Source organism: Chinchilla lanigera, unplaced genomic scaffold (assembly GCF_000276665.1).
Source record: "Chinchilla lanigera isolate Chin_1 unplaced genomic scaffold, ChiLan1.0 scaffold00126, whole genome shotgun sequence".
Lineage (NCBI taxonomy): Eukaryota > Metazoa > Chordata > Mammalia > Rodentia > Chinchillidae > Chinchilla > Chinchilla lanigera.
The window spans coordinates 5,690-19,935 of NW_004955527.1; the positions used below are offsets into that span (position 1 = coordinate 5,690).

The 14,246-nt window shown below is 51.3% G+C and overlaps 3 protein-coding genes across 4 annotated transcripts in view; 2 read left to right on the forward strand and 1 right to left on the reverse strand.

The window, feature by feature from the left end:
• Window positions 1-2,395: 2,395 nt before the first annotated feature.
• On the forward strand, window positions 2,396-3,563 carry LOC102018763 (the record flags this gene model as incomplete). The annotated part of the gene is made up of 2 exons (XM_013507372.1): window positions 2,396-2,989; window positions 3,116-3,563. Coding segments are annotated over 2 exons (668 nt in total), but the record flags the coding sequence as incomplete, so codon positions are not given.
• Window positions 3,564-6,857: 3,294 nt separating this feature from the next.
• Window positions 6,858-13,217, reverse strand: Mrto4 (MRT4 homolog, ribosome maturation factor). The gene is made up of 8 exons (XM_005409786.2): window positions 13,128-13,217; window positions 11,212-11,270; window positions 10,273-10,376; window positions 9,549-9,630; window positions 9,209-9,276; window positions 8,777-8,928; window positions 8,368-8,444; window positions 6,858-8,161 (listed from the first exon to the last, which is right to left on the reverse strand). The coding sequence occupies exons 1-8, from the start codon at window positions 13,153-13,155 to the stop codon at window positions 8,006-8,008; spliced, it is 726 nt and encodes a 241-aa protein (XP_005409843.1). The 5' UTR covers window positions 13,156-13,217; the 3' UTR covers window positions 6,858-8,005.
• Window positions 13,218-13,379: 162 nt separating this feature from the next.
• The window catches only part of Emc1 (ER membrane protein complex subunit 1), a 26,883-nt gene continuing 26,016 nt past the window's right edge, over window positions 13,380-14,246 (forward strand). For both annotated transcript variants that reach the window (XM_005409788.2, XM_005409789.2), the window contains exon 1: window positions 13,380-13,569. In XM_005409788.2, coding sequence (XP_005409845.1) covers window positions 13,403-13,569 — 167 coding nt within the window. In that variant the 5' untranslated portion in view covers window positions 13,380-13,402. The remainder of the gene's footprint in view (window positions 13,570-14,246) is intronic.

A 14,246-nucleotide genomic window follows, 5' to 3' on the forward strand; every position in this document is an offset into this window, starting at 1 on the left:
TCCCCAGCCCTCCCATGGTGTTATTCTTACAGAAAACTCTAACTTAAAAAATAATCGCTTAAGGCCTACAATGTGGCTTAGATTGCCGAGCATGCACAAGGCCCTTTGTTTATTCTCCAGCACTGCCAAAAAGCAGCAAATAAGTAAGCCAATAAATGAAATGGATCATTTTCAAGGCCAAAATATACATAAAAACTTTCAAAAATCTAAAAAGAAAAAAACCCCAACTGTGCTTTACTTCTCACTTGAAAGTACTCAGAAAGGAGCTAAGAGTTTAGCTCAGGGGTTGAGAGCTTGACTAGCATGTGCAAGGTCCTTGCTTCCATATCTAGCAACTCTGAATGAATGAATGAATGAATGGGAGGGGTTGTACAGCTTTTTTGTTTTGGTTTTTTGAGACAGGGTCTTGCTTTGTAGTACAGGCTGGCCTTGAAATCACTAGCTAGCCCAGGTTCCCCTCAAACTCATGACGATCCTCTTGCCTCAGCCTCTTGAGTGCTGGGATTACAGGTGTGCACTACCATGCCCAGCTGTACATACCAGTCTTAGAATCTTAATTTAAAATTTATATTTAACATAATACCAGACTTTAAAACTCTACGTCAATCGATGCAGGCAAATATCATCAGCAAACAGAACCATACGAAGAGAAACTGATGGGGAGTTCACAGTGGAGAGAGAGGCCGACCCCACCGGAGCCCAGTCATCTAAGCAGCAGTAGGGGTGGGGCGGCCCTGCTGTTGGTGCTGTGCAGATGTGACACATCAGCAGGTTTGCAGCAGCAAGGAAGAGGTAACACAACAGAAATCCGAGCTGACACAGAATGCCATCTAGCCATTAGCACTAACTGCCGTCTGACAGTAGTTATGATGAAACAGAGGAAGTGCTGGAATGAAAGCATGAATGAGTAAGCAAATGAGACACGGGACATTCTACAGCCACCTAATGGGGTTTTCCAGGAGCACATGCATGAAAGGGTAGAGACATAGGTAGAAGCACTATGGCTTAAAATAAACCAAAGAAATAGAATAACCAAATGCAACGTGTTAATCATGTTTGAATGCAATTTGCACCAACTGAAACACTTTAAAAAAGAAAATAATCAAGGAAACTGGGTGTGGTGGCACACTTGTGATTCCAGCATTCTGGAAAGCTGAGGTAGGAGGATCACAAGTTTCCCGGCCTGGGCAACTTAGTGATTTAGCAAGACCCTGTCTCAAAATTTTAAAGAAAATACTGGGTACATAGCTCAGCGGGAAAGCCTTGGGTTCTAGCCCCAGCACAGAAAAAATCAGGGGTATTTTAAATATATCAAACTGGCATTAGGTGATACAGGGAATTGTAGTTGTACATGAAACTGTCTGTCATTTAAATATGTTGCAATACCCAGGATCTTCAGTACAGTATTGAATACAAACAGTGAGAGCACACAAAATTGCCAGTTTCCTTATTTCAGGAGGACAGCATTCTGATTTTCACCATTAATTGTGTTAGTTGCAGGTATTTTATATTTGCCTTTTTTTCCCATTTGAGGGAAGTGATTTCTACTCAGTTTGTTGAGAAGCTTTGTTATTTCTTTATGAACAGGTATTGAATTTTGCTAAATTCTTTTTCTGCATTTATTAAAATGCTTACATGGGTTTCTAATTTTCAGCCAATTAGTATAATATGTTTTATTGATCAACCTTTTTTTTTTTTTTTTTTTTTGAGACAGATAGGGTCTCACTATATGCTGCAGAAGGCCTTGAACTCACTATGTAGCCCAGGCTGGCTTTGAACTCGTGGTGATCCCCTGCTGGGATTACAGGTGTATGCCACCACACCCAGCCCAATCCTCAATTTTTTAAGGGTTAAAAAAGAGAAAAAACTTTATATACTATATTCACCTTTATATACTATATCATTTTTTGTGTTTGTTTTTTTTTTTGAGACAGGGTCTCCCTATGCTGTTCAGACTGGTCTTGAGCTCACTTTGTAGCCTAGGCTGGCCTCGAACTCGCAACGACCTTCCTGCCTCAGCCTCCCCAGTGCTGGGATTACAGGCTTATGCCACCACGCCCGGCTCTACCCTCTTCATCTTTTATGTGGGTAAATCCAAATTTCCTTTTGCCTAAATAATATTTTCAAGTATTTTCTGTAGTGGAAGCCTATGAATTCTGTCGAGCTTTGTTTTCCTGGGCGACTCTGTTTTGCCTTCAGGTTTGAAGGGGTTTTTGTCTGTAGAGTTCAAGGCTGAAGGGTCATTCCTTTCCTCTCCACAAAGGCACTGTCTCGAGCCCTCCACGAGCCTCACCTCTGGGACTGCACGGTGGCCGGGCAACCCGAGGGTCACCCACATCCTGATCTCCCCGAGCTGGGGACAGAGACCTCGGGACAGCTCCGGGCCAAGGCTGAGGGGGTGGGTCGGCAAGGCAGGGAGCCCCAAGGAGTGCCAGCCCTCAGCCTTCATGTGCGTTCACAGCCTTTGGACAGAGCTCACTCGTGTGGACCTCGGGCCAGAAGCGGGTCACACGTTGGCAGCCAGGGGCCTGGCACCAGCTCCACCTATGCGCCTGTCCCGCAAACCCGCCCTGCGCCGCCTCTCCGCTCGGCTCCGGGCTCAGGGTCCACTTCCCTTCTGGCTCCGCCTCTCTACGATTGCCCCGCCCACACCACGATTTCCCCGCCTCTAATGGGCGGGGCCAGACCATCTTAAAGGAGTGGGCGCTGCCCCCGCAGCGCTGCGGAGCGCTCCCGGTGGGTCACCTCTGTGCCGCCGGTCTCCCGCCACCGCCGCTGCGGTCATGTCTTCTCCGCTGCCGGCCCGCCACAGTGCTGGGCGCCAGGCAGATGGGGCGCCGCATGGACGCGTCCACCAGCGCCGCGTCGGTTCTCGCTTTCCTGGAGCGCGGCCACACCGATATAGACACGGCCTTCATCTACAGCGACGGCCAGTCCGAGAGCATCCTGGGCGGCCTCGGGCTGGGGCTGGGCGGCGCAGGCTGCCGAGGTAACGGCTGCCCTTGGCTCTCTGCTCTGTGAACCCCAAGCTCCTCAGGCACGTCTGTCCACAAACACCTGAACAACTTTTTGTCCTGACACCTTTCCTCCTCTTTCCCTCCCTCTCTCCCCACAGTGATGCTCAAGCCTGGTCTAGCTGGAACCACCTGGCTGTCCGCTCTCTGGCACAGTGACGACGTGGGAATCTAGCTTTAGGGGGCCTTCTCATCCTTCCACTGATGTGCTCCTCACCGGCCTGATCTGCAGGAATCCTGTCCTTACCACTCTGGTTTTCCTGACACAGGCCCAGACGTGATTTTGAAACAGCCCCAGATGTGACTTCGGAGTCTGTAGCAGATCTCCTTTGCTCATGCCAGCATTGCTCTGGTCCGTGGACCTTGCTCCTAGTAGCTGCTGGTGTCTGTGGGCTTGGCAGAGCCTCCTGCTTCACTGAGGGGGAGGCTCTGGGATCATAACGGCCCCTGAGTGGCTGATTCATCTGACTCCCTGTGCCAGGCAGTTTTAATTTGCATCTCTCGAATGACCAGTGATGCTGAACATTTCTCATGTATTTATTTGCTGTTTGTACTTCATCTGAGAAGTGCATATTCATCTCAGATACCCATTTTTGGGTCTTTAAATTTGGGGGTCTGATTTTTTTTTTTTAGTTCTTTATATGTTCTCAATAGTAATCCTTTGTCTGAGGAACAGCTGGCAAATAGTTTTTCCAACACTGCGAGTTGTCTTTTTACTCTGTTGGTAGTTTCTCTTGATGTGCAAAAAACTTTTTAATAAGATGAGATCCCAGTTGTTCTTTGTGATGGTTCCTGTGTGATCAGGGTTTTGTTCATAAGTCTGCCTACACCAATGTCTTCAAGTTTTACCTATTCTCCCAGCAGATTTAATGTTTCTATTTTAATATTTAGATCTCTGATCCATTTTTACTTTATTATTTGGTCTTTTTGAGACAGGGTCTCACTATGCAGCTCAAGCTGGGCTTGAGCTCACTTTGTAGCCCAGACTGGTCTTGAACTCGCAACGATCCTCCTGCCTCAGCCTCCCGAGTGCTGGGATTACAGGTGTGCGCCACCATGCCCGGCCATTTTGACTTTACTTTAATGCATGGTGAAAGATATGGGTCCAATTTTAATCTTCGGCATGTGCAAAGTCAGTTTTTTCAGCACCATTTATTAAAGAGGCTGTCTTTCTTCCAGTGTGTGTGTTTGGCACCTTTGTCAAAGATAAGGTGGCTGAGTAAGTCTGGAGTTGTTTCCGCATCTTCTAATCTGTTCCACTGGTCTTCATGTCTTTTTTTTTTTTTCTGCCAGTACCATGCTGTTTTTATCACAGTCAGCTACCTTTAACCTTATTTCTGATTTTTTCCTCCCTTTTCACCACTTCTTTGATTCCATTCCCGAGGCCAGGGCTGGCTGGGCCAGTGCCCACAGATCTCAGGTCTGAAGCTAAGTGGTAAGGAAAAGTTTCAAACGCATAGTTCCCCAAGCCTGCTCTCTCCCAGGTCTCAACGTTTCCCCAACTGGACTCTAGGAAACCACTTTAAGCCCAAGTGGGCTGCAAGTGTGGCGAGTGTGAAGAGGACACTCCTCTCGCCTACACATCTGGCCAACTAGGGTTCTGAACAGGGAAGGCAGGAAAGTGGGGACGCCCGTGGCTAGCCCCGCGATGGCCCCTTTTCTCGGGAGAAGTCTCTTGCTCACCCTCCCTTTCCTTCCTGGAGGCAAATACTGAGCCGCTTCTGTCTCTTTCCCCAATTTCTCTAGCAGGTGTCTGACTGCTGTTCCGGTTTCCAAACTTACTCTTTGTCCCTGCTGCATTGAGATCATCTTTTAGAACGAGAAGGCGGAGCATGGAGCGCAGATCTTTGGAGCACCCAGAGGCTCCCACAGCCCTCTGAAGCCAAATCCATGGGTGCATGTGGAGCCTTCTGGCATCTGGATGTGGCCTGGTGCTCCATGCCCCATTCCCTGGACCTGGTGCTGTGATCCTCAAACTAGCAGGCATGGCCCCCACATGGGGGTTTTTCTGCTCCTCACACTGACATAAACTTCTCTTTTCCACAACTCTTGGGCTGCTCTGATTTTCCCTGGAGGTTCTGGCTGGGATTCTAAAGAGAGCTTGTAGTCCTAGTGGACTTCATGATACCCAGGTTCCTTTAGCACCTCGTGCATTTCCTGGCCTCTTCCCTCTAAAGTGGTTCCTTAGACTAAGTCCTTGAGAACGGAGGTAACCTGGCTGACCCTGAGTCTCTATGTTTCCTTTAAATTGTGGTGGGGATGATTAGAATGGAAGAGAAGTGAGGGCCACGCAGTTATTTATTTCTGAGGTTACATCATGTCTTCCTCTGAAATGTCTCTGAGTTGCAACCCCCTTCTACCAGAAGTTAAAGTGCCGGTTACAAATGTTTATAGCTGTTTCAGATGATCATCCCATTGTACACGGGGAAGATGGCCCTGAGAGCCGACTTTGCTTGTCTAAGGTCCCACAGTTGCCTGTGTCGGGAAGCGGGTGTGGATTTGCTCTGAAATCTACATTGCTTTTAACCCGGAGACAGAGCCCAACCCTGTGTGCGCAGCTGGCGCTTTGCTCTTTGCCCCGCCTTCCGTTTCCCTGGTCCCCTTCTCTGGCACAAACCTTCCAGGGCAATGGCTTCCTATAGCGAGTTTCTGTGAAATGCCAGGCCTGGAGCCAAGTCCTTCACATCTGTAGTTCCCACCACCACCCTGCAGGGAAAGGCAGTGGGAGCTGAAAAACTGGTGACCAACCGCGCTTCCCCCGCTGCTGAGGCCTCTGAGAGGGGGAGGCACAGCTCTGAGGCAAATGCCAGCACCATTTGGGGGTGCTAGAGCCTCCTGGTGGAATAATGCCAGGCTTCAGGCAGTGACACAGATCCCTAGTCTTAGCCAGGTTGTGGAGGGTGGGGCATGTAGAGTGCAGCTTCTCCCCTTGCAGGGTGCCCATGAGGATGTGGTCATCCTTGGCGTGTCCAGCCCGGAGCAGCTGCAGGAGAACCTGGCCGCTGTGGATAAAGGGCCCCTGGAACTGGCCGTGGTGGAAACCTTTGATCAAGGCTGGCACCTGATTGCCCATGAGTGTCCCAACTACTTCCGCTAGGCCTGGGTGTGGCTCACCAGGCAGAGCCACCTTCTTGTTCTGTCACCTCTTGTTCTCTCCCTGGCTGGTTTTATTTTTTTGTACCAGGAATTGAACTTGGGACATCGCGTTGGCCAGGCAAGTGCTTGTGCCGCTGAGCTATATCCCCAGCCCATCTCTGGCTGGTTTAGGTTTAAACCGATTCAATCCGTTCTCTCCCTGCTCATCCCACTTCTCAGCTTTTTTACAGTACTCCCACTTGCCTGCTTCCTGTGAGAGCTGGCACAGGCAGTGTCCCAGCAGCTCCTGTGGAATAAGGTGGCCCTGGGCCTGCTTCCTGGTGTTTTTCTCACGGCTGGGTGCTGATAACTAGGGGTCTGGACTAGTCTCCAGAGGGCAGAGGCAATAGCAGCACACTCCACACCGTCTCCAAGCCCTGAATCCAACCTTACCTCTTAACCGTGGGGATGGAGCAGGCCCGTCTTCTCTGCGATGAGCACTGTATCAGCAAAACTGCCAGGGTTTCCTCTGCTCTCCGCACCATCAGCAGTGAGCACTTGCTGGCGTCCCCAGATCCAATTCATTTCTTACACCTGTGTACAGCACTGGCGCTCACAGTGGGAGCCTCAGTCCCCAACACCGCCTACTTCAGATGCCAACTTTAAGTTTGTTTTACCTGTTTCTGACTGTCCCAGTACAAACTGGGCTTCTCACAAGCCCTTCTTCAGTTGTTAATTTGCTTAAGCAACTCACAGAACTCAAAACACTTGCACTGAGGTTGTTTTTATTATAAAGGATGACAAAGGACACAGATGAGGTGCTGTACGGGTGAGGTATGGGGCGTGCGTGCCGCCCTCTGGGAACCATGTGTTCACACATCCTGGGGGCTCTCTGAACCCTGCGCTTGACTTTCTACTTTGAGACCTCATTCCATGAGTGTGACTGCAGACTGAGTGGGGGCCCTGGAAAGGGCTTGGTCTCTGTGAAGCTTTCCTTCCTCCAGGCACGGGGCAGGATCCGTCTGGAACAAGGATCTCAGTCACCAACAAGGTAGGTGAGAATTTGTGTTTTTCTTTTTGCTACACTAGGGAGGAACCCAGGGCCTCAGGCATGCTAGGTTAAGTGCTCTACCACTCAGTTCTGCTACCAGCTCTCAGAGAATTTCTTTATGGTCCGCTACAGGCAGAAATTAGACAATGGAGTTATAAGCCAGGATTAGTGGGCATAAAAAAAATATGTATTTCAGTATCACACACCACGAACATTTTCTTTTCATAAACACTTGCAAATAAAACAATTTGGGTGAAAGTCCACCGCTGGACTTAAGAACAGGATGCTGTGTGCCACTTTCAACACCCACTCCCATCTCCAGCGGAGGCTTTACTATTAGCTGAAGTGCCCTGGGCTCTCGGTACCCATCAGTCTTAGCCACGGTCTGGGAGAGGGAGACGGAGTGTAGGTGTGCATGCAGAGGCAGTGAAGGGCCACAGAGGTGCCTGTTTTCCTCAGCAAAGCCCTGCTGCAAATACTGTAAAGGGCAACAAGGCTGGAGAGGGCGGGAAAACCCGGCTCTGGGGGTTGTTCTCAGCTGTCCCCAAAGTTGCAGCGCTGCACTGGCTTAGATGAATGGTGGGAATCCAAATAGAAGCACAAACCTGAAGGCATTTTTTCTTTTTCTTTCTTTTTTTTTTTTTTAAAATTTAAAGGCCTTTTTTCTGAGTCTCTTGCTGTCTACAGGGGGACACCTGCAGTTGAAGGTTTATTCTTTATGGAAATACAGTTAGTCCCCATCACCCTTCCTTGTCCTCATCCACAGCAAAATAAATAGCTGCTCCCTGCAGAAGGGCGGCTGCAGCCCTGTGTGGTCCAGAGGAGACAGAACATGCTGGAAGGTCTTTGGTCCTGAGTCCCACAGTCAGTCGTCCTCATCCTCTGACTCTGACTCTTCTGAAGACTCGGGTGCGCTCTCTGGCAAGTCATCATCTCCCATCTGCTGGAACCTTCCTGACTGGGCATCCCACATATATTTGATGGTCACCTTGAATTCGGCCATCTCATATCCAAAAAGCTTCTGTAAGAGGCAGAGGGACACAAAAGCAAGAATGAATGTTATCAAAAGTGCAGGCCAGGGGCCAGGTAGCTCAGCGACACAGCGCCTGCCTGGTAAGCGCAAGGTTGTGAGTTCGATTCCTGGTACCAAAAAAAAAAAAAAAAAGTAGTACAGGCCAGAGAAAGGCAGCGGTTCCTCCCACCAGAGGCCTGCAGGGCTGGACTCACCAGGACGCGGGCCTGCTCTGGGGTCAGCACGTCACCCTCCTTGCACACCTCGTAGTCAGACAGCAGGGTCACCACACCTGCAGGACGGTGGCCCCAAGTCACTTTTGGCAGAGGCCTGCACAGTACTTGCTGCCGTTGTCCCGAGTTGGGAAGCACACGGTAGCTGCCTGCCCTTCCCACAACTGTCCACAGTGGCAATGGCCACCTCCTTAGTGGCCCTTTAGTGCTGTCTTCTGGCTGTGACGCTCTCCACTTTCACCTAAACTATGAGCTGGGCGCTCAGCCCCATTCTCCGATGAGTACGTAAGGTCCTGGTAGAGGCAACTTGCTCAACCAGGAAGGCTGGGCCTGGAAGCCTGTGGTCTTGGGCTCCAGCCCGTCACCTTTCAGCTCTGGGGTCTGCTCGTACCTCTCCTGAGGGCAGTGGGCAGCCCCAGCTGCCTCAGCTGTGGCTCCATGGAGTGGGGGAACTGCTCCAGGGGCCCTGGATCCAGGCTCACGGTGAAAGTTGCTCTGTTACCAGCTCGGGCAAAGTCCATTTCCGTGTATTTTGTGAACCACCTTAGGGAAGCAAGTGGTGATACGGGAGGTTCCTGAGCCATCAGCCAACTGAAACTGAGCCCCCCACCAAGTGTCCAGTGGCTCTAGGCCTCCCCAGGTCGGTGGCCAGGTGGAGCACCATGCCCAAGAGGACAGAGACACCTCTGGTCATGGCCCACTGCTCTAAGTAAGAGGCTTCCAGGAGCCAGTTCCAAGTTCATGCTGTCACACTGGACAGTCCCTTCACTGGTCCTGGAACCCTCGCACTGTCTCTTCCCCTCCATTCCTCAGGGAGACTTACTCATTGACCTCTTCCTTCGTGCGATTGGTGAAAAGGAGGCCAACTTCACCCCTCAGCTTCTTACTGACCTGTAAATCAAAAGTGAGCACTGTTTTTCTCCTGGGGATGGTTTTGCCCACCAGGGGACATCTGGTAGTGTTTAAAGACATCTTCAGTTGTCAGAGAAAGGAGAGGGGTGGAGGGGGTGACACATAAGGGTACAATTCCCCGGGTCTGGAGATTAAGGGGAACCCAGAGCTGTACGCCAGGCGTGGCCCTCCCGACCCACAGGGTGGCCATGTGGGAGCAAGAGGAAAGACAGCTTGGCCTCAGCCCCTTGCAGTGAGGGTCGGTGACGTACCTGGTGCAGGTTGTCTTTGTACTCATCAGCTGGGCTTCGACCCAAGGCCACCATCATCACCTTGTTTTTGCCAAAGAACATCCTACCAAGAGAAAGGAGGATGTGAACAGAAGCGCTTCCCTTCTCCCACCCCAGGCAACTGCAAGCAACTGCAGAGCCTAATGAGCCAGACCCAAGTGTGGTAGACGGTGTGCCCAGAGGCTCCCACTTCTACATGCAGCCCAGCTGTCCCAGCTCAGGGTCCTTTCCATTATTTCTCCACCCTCGGAACCTGACATGGGTAAGTGCCACACCGTCTGCATCATGTAACAGTCTCTCCCAGACTGCACCGGGCAGGGGCTCTCCCAGAACTGCTGCAGCAGCAGACTGACTCCAGAGCCACCTGCCACATGGTCCCCACAGCTTGATCTTAGGTACAGTCTGGCAGAGGCCACAATGACATTCTAAAACTGCATGATGCTCAAAGTCCAGGGTCAAGGGCAACTTCTTCTCAAACATCCTCTGAAGGAATTACCCAGTGCTGCCTCCTCATTGTTCCTCTAGCCCTGGAGTTCAGCACAAGGCCAATTTTAATGTTTAAGAAGTGCTCATCAGTAGAGGTGGCGCTTTGTTAGTGTGCCATCGGTGGGACCCAGGAACCCGAAGGCTCAGACACTGTTCTTAGCTCTGGCTGAGAGCAACCTGGTCCCTCCTCACTCAGCAGGACCACCCTCTGCCCGCTTACCGGCTGTGCTTCCAGGCATTCCGGATGTCCTTCAGTTTGCTGTTCCTCATGTTGGCCACAGAGAAGATGAAGAGGTGCTTGTACGCGTCCACACATTTCCGAAGCTGTGGGACAATTCATGAGGCTCTGTAGTTTAAGGGGCACTGTGGGTGGGCAACTCCGCCTTTAATCTGGTTGTCTCTTCCCTGCCGTTACTGACACTAAAGCTACTAAGTACAGGGGGAGCTGAGCCATGGGTCTGTCCCAGGTGTCTAACTTATCCCCAACAAACAGTGCGATTGATCACTTCTTGTTACTTGTTACACTCACTGTAGACCTAGAAACATCTGCTTTCGATGGACAGGTTCCTGCTAAATGGAAACACTGGCACCCCCTTATTTGCTGATAAGGGGAGCTGGCTCCTCTGAACTGCTCTGGTGCTGTTGCTGGCTGAAGCCCTCACGATGTACAATTCCATCCTTAAGGGATGGAATCTGTGCAGCAGGTGACTCTGCTCTCAGCTAGCCTGAAGCCCAGGGTGGCTGGGTCAGCAGCAATGCAGGTGGGTCGGTGCAGTCACCCATGCCTGTTAAGGCTCCTTAGCCTTTGACACTGGAAAGGCTACGCACCTTGCTAAGATTCAGTCACCCCAATTGCAAAACAGCAATAACATCACTTAGTAGCTATGATCTATGTCACAGAGATCCGAGGAGGCGGGTGTGCAAAATGACATGAAACTTTCAGTGCAGGGCACACGCTAAGATTTCACACACACCTGGAGATCCTTCCTCCATTAGTTTTTATTGGTTTGGTGGTGTCATGCTTGTCGGAGGAAGGGCTGGACTAGCAGCTTCTACTTTTTAAGAGAAACTTGAACAGTCTGTTTCCCTAGCAAAGTCCAATTCCTGCCTTTACAAACCAAACATATCAACTCTCCCAATAAAAGGAGCACATACTTACTTCTTCTATCAGGTTCTGTTTCAGTTCTAGGCCTTTCTTGGCGGTTTTCGTTAAGGACACTAATAGAAAGGAGAAAGAGATGTGAGAGATGAATCTGGGCACTCTGGAGACTTGTCTCCTCCGCCCCTTTGGTGGCTCAGCTGGACCACGGCATCTGAGGGGAAGCAACAAGGCTGTGGCTGTCACACTTCAGGCACACAGGGCCATTCTCAGGGTCCATGATGTGCTTACTCTCCAGTATTCCTGGGTCAGGAGATCTCTGGCTATACCCTGGGCCACTTATACAAACCCAATTTCCTTAGCGCCTCAGGCTAACCCCTAAACCTACTGCGGTGTGGAGGCAGAGCTGGCCCTTACTGTTAAAGTGCTCTCAGGGGAGGCCTAACCTGCTGGCCTACACAGTTTTCTTCCTGCTCTTGGCCAAGGTGCACAGAAGCTGCTGATGGCTGGCCCATGCTGTGCAATGGAACCCGGGTACCATCTCTTTTCTATTGTATCTGTGCTTTTCAGTACTGCAGTTTGGACCCATGGACGCAGCATTGCCCCTTTGCAGTGGGACAAGTAACTCTACTGGGGCCCAACTTGCCCCCAGAGTTTGGTATTTGCCAGATCTGGCTAGAATCAAATTAATCCACAAGCTCTTAGCAGAGCACCAAATATAAAGCATTAGGTTCCCCCAGGGAGTGGCCGGGCTCCCCAAAGTCCTCCTTTACAAGGCACACATAGTGAAGGCAATCACACTGGCCAGTGGCAGGTGCAACAAACGAGGGCAAACAGTTGGCCTCTTTCCTTAGCTCCACTGCTGCGACTCTGGTCAAAGCCAGTATGACTTATTCCTGAATTACTGCCGGCCTTGTCTTTCCATTTTTGCCCCCATCTTATCTTCCTTAGGCTCTTCTCAAACATTACCAGTTAAAAATAAAGTTAAAGTACACTGCTCCTCGGCTCAACGGCTAGCATGTCTACCCATTTCACAGGGAGCGAAAGGCCATTCCTCACACACGCCTGAAAGCCTTGCCCTCCCTCCTTCCACTATTTTGATCATTCTCCAGCCGTACTGGCTCCTTGTCCCAGAACATGTAAGCCACGCCCACCTCAGGCCCTTTGCACCGCGTGTTCCCTCTACTTTGAACGAACTTCTCCCAGGTAACTCCACAGGTTGCTCACTTCCTTTCGTCACGTCATCAGGGAGACCTTTTCTGACTACTTTTACATAACATCACCTTATTTTCTTTTTACCTCATTTTTTACTCTGAGACTCATCACTGTCTGTCATGAATTCACTCAACTGGCGGGTGGGGTACGTAGTACGTCCCGACTACAATCAAGCTAGATGCAGCTATGCTTTTCCTTGTTTTAACTTCTGTATCTTTCGCTGCCTCCCAAGTGCCAGGTCCCTAAATATTTGCTGAATGTGCTAGAGATTGCAGGGTGAGACACCCGGCACCATAGCAAAGGTAGTCTAGGAGATGCCCTGCAAACGAGAACCGAGGAACTAGCACCCCGGAGAACAAGTATGCCAAGAGGGAATGCAGGTTTAACAGCCGGACGCGGGAACAAAGGTGCTGAAGGAAAGGAAAGGAAAGGGAAGCAGGGATACAAAGGGAGCGAAGGTGGGCTGGGGCTGAGATGGAGAACGTGTGCTAAAGCGACGTCGGTCGGGCACGGTTTGGGCGGCTGGAAACTATCTCTCCGCCCCACAGACCGGACAAAAGCACAAGAGGCCACGCAAAAACCTCGTTCCACCGGCCAGACCCGGCTCCGGAACGTCCCACCCCAACTCGCAGGGGCCGCGGAGCTCTTTACGGAAGCCCGCACGTTCCACTCCGCGACCCTGTCTATCTGAAGCTTCTACCGAAGGCCAGGCGGCCAGCCCACAGAGACTCCCACCGGGCCCCGACGCCCCCTTCGCCCACCTTTCTTGTCGCGCTTGGATTTGGGCATCGCGCTGAAACCACGTGCGGCGGAAGGCGGTGTGGCTCGTTAGGACCTCCGGGGCGCGGGGGCCTCTGGGACGGCTCTCGGGAGCTGTCCTCGCGCGCGCCTGACCCAGTCTGAGCTGTGACCCGGCTGTCTCCTCCAGGAAGCCGCCTGCGCTTTCTCGCGTGTCGGCACGAAAACTTCCCAGGAGTCTCGGCCGCTTCTGAATCCCCCGACGCCCACCGAAGGCCTCGCGCTCCGTCGCAACTCTATGGTTCCGGGAGGCGGAGCCTACGGCCCGGTGCATGCCGGGGCGGCAGCAGGGAGTCTCGGGTCTTCTGTCATGGCGGCGGTGCTGGGATCCGGGCTTTGGTTCTGGGTTGTGTTGCTTGTCCCTGCGGTCGCGGTTTATGAAGACCAAGTAGGGAAGTTTGACTGGTGCGTACGTGTGGGGCCGGTTCGGGAAAGAGGTGGCTGTTTTCCAGAACCGTTTCCTACCTGGTGAAAGGAGGGAGGTTACCATGGAGCAGGATCGGCTGCATAACTTAGAGCACCCCGTGCAAAATGAAAACGGGGGACCCGTGTTCAAAAATTAAGAATTTTAAGACTTCCGCGGAGGAGTACTAAGCCAAGTGCTGGGGAGATCTTCTCCGCTGGTATTTATAGGATGACCGTTGACGCTGGACTTTGGGGTTCTGGTCTGATCCCTCCTCCCACGTCAGGTCCCGTTTCTGCGACTGTCAGGTTTCGGGTCTGTCGGGTGTCAGTGAATTTTCCATTCTTTTTGAACCGGCTGTCGTCACTTGGGCAGATGCACAAGGGCTGGGTCTTTGTAAATCCTGTACTCAGTCCTATTTCTCCTCCTTTTGTCGAAACGTGGCCCTTGGCTCAGAATGGCCGCCCCAAACTCTCATCAGCTTGAAAGTGCTATGCGTTCAGGCTCATCCTCTTCCTTAAGGCTCTTGTTTCTGCTTTTCATTTTGCCACTTAGGTTTTTTTTTTTTTTTTTGTATTTTTGAGACAGGTTCTCGCTATGCAGTTCAGGCCGGCCTTGAGCTCATTTTGTAGCCCAGGCTGGCCTCGAACTCGCAAGGATCCTCCTGCCTCAGCCTCCC

Excerpts from the sequence above, each read along its gene's own strand:
- Mrto4 (XM_005409786.2), bottom strand. The coding sequence starts at position 13,155 with ATGCCCAAATCCAAGCGCGACAAGAAAG. Across the intron at positions 10,377-11,211 it reads AACAGAACCTGATAGAAGAA|CTTCGGAAATGTGTGGACGC; the intron begins GTAAGTATGTGC and ends ATTGTCCCACAG. Across the intron at positions 9,277-9,548 it reads ACAAAGACAACCTGCACCAG|GTCAGTAAGAAGCTGAGGGG; the intron begins GTACGTCACCGA and ends TTTGATTTACAG.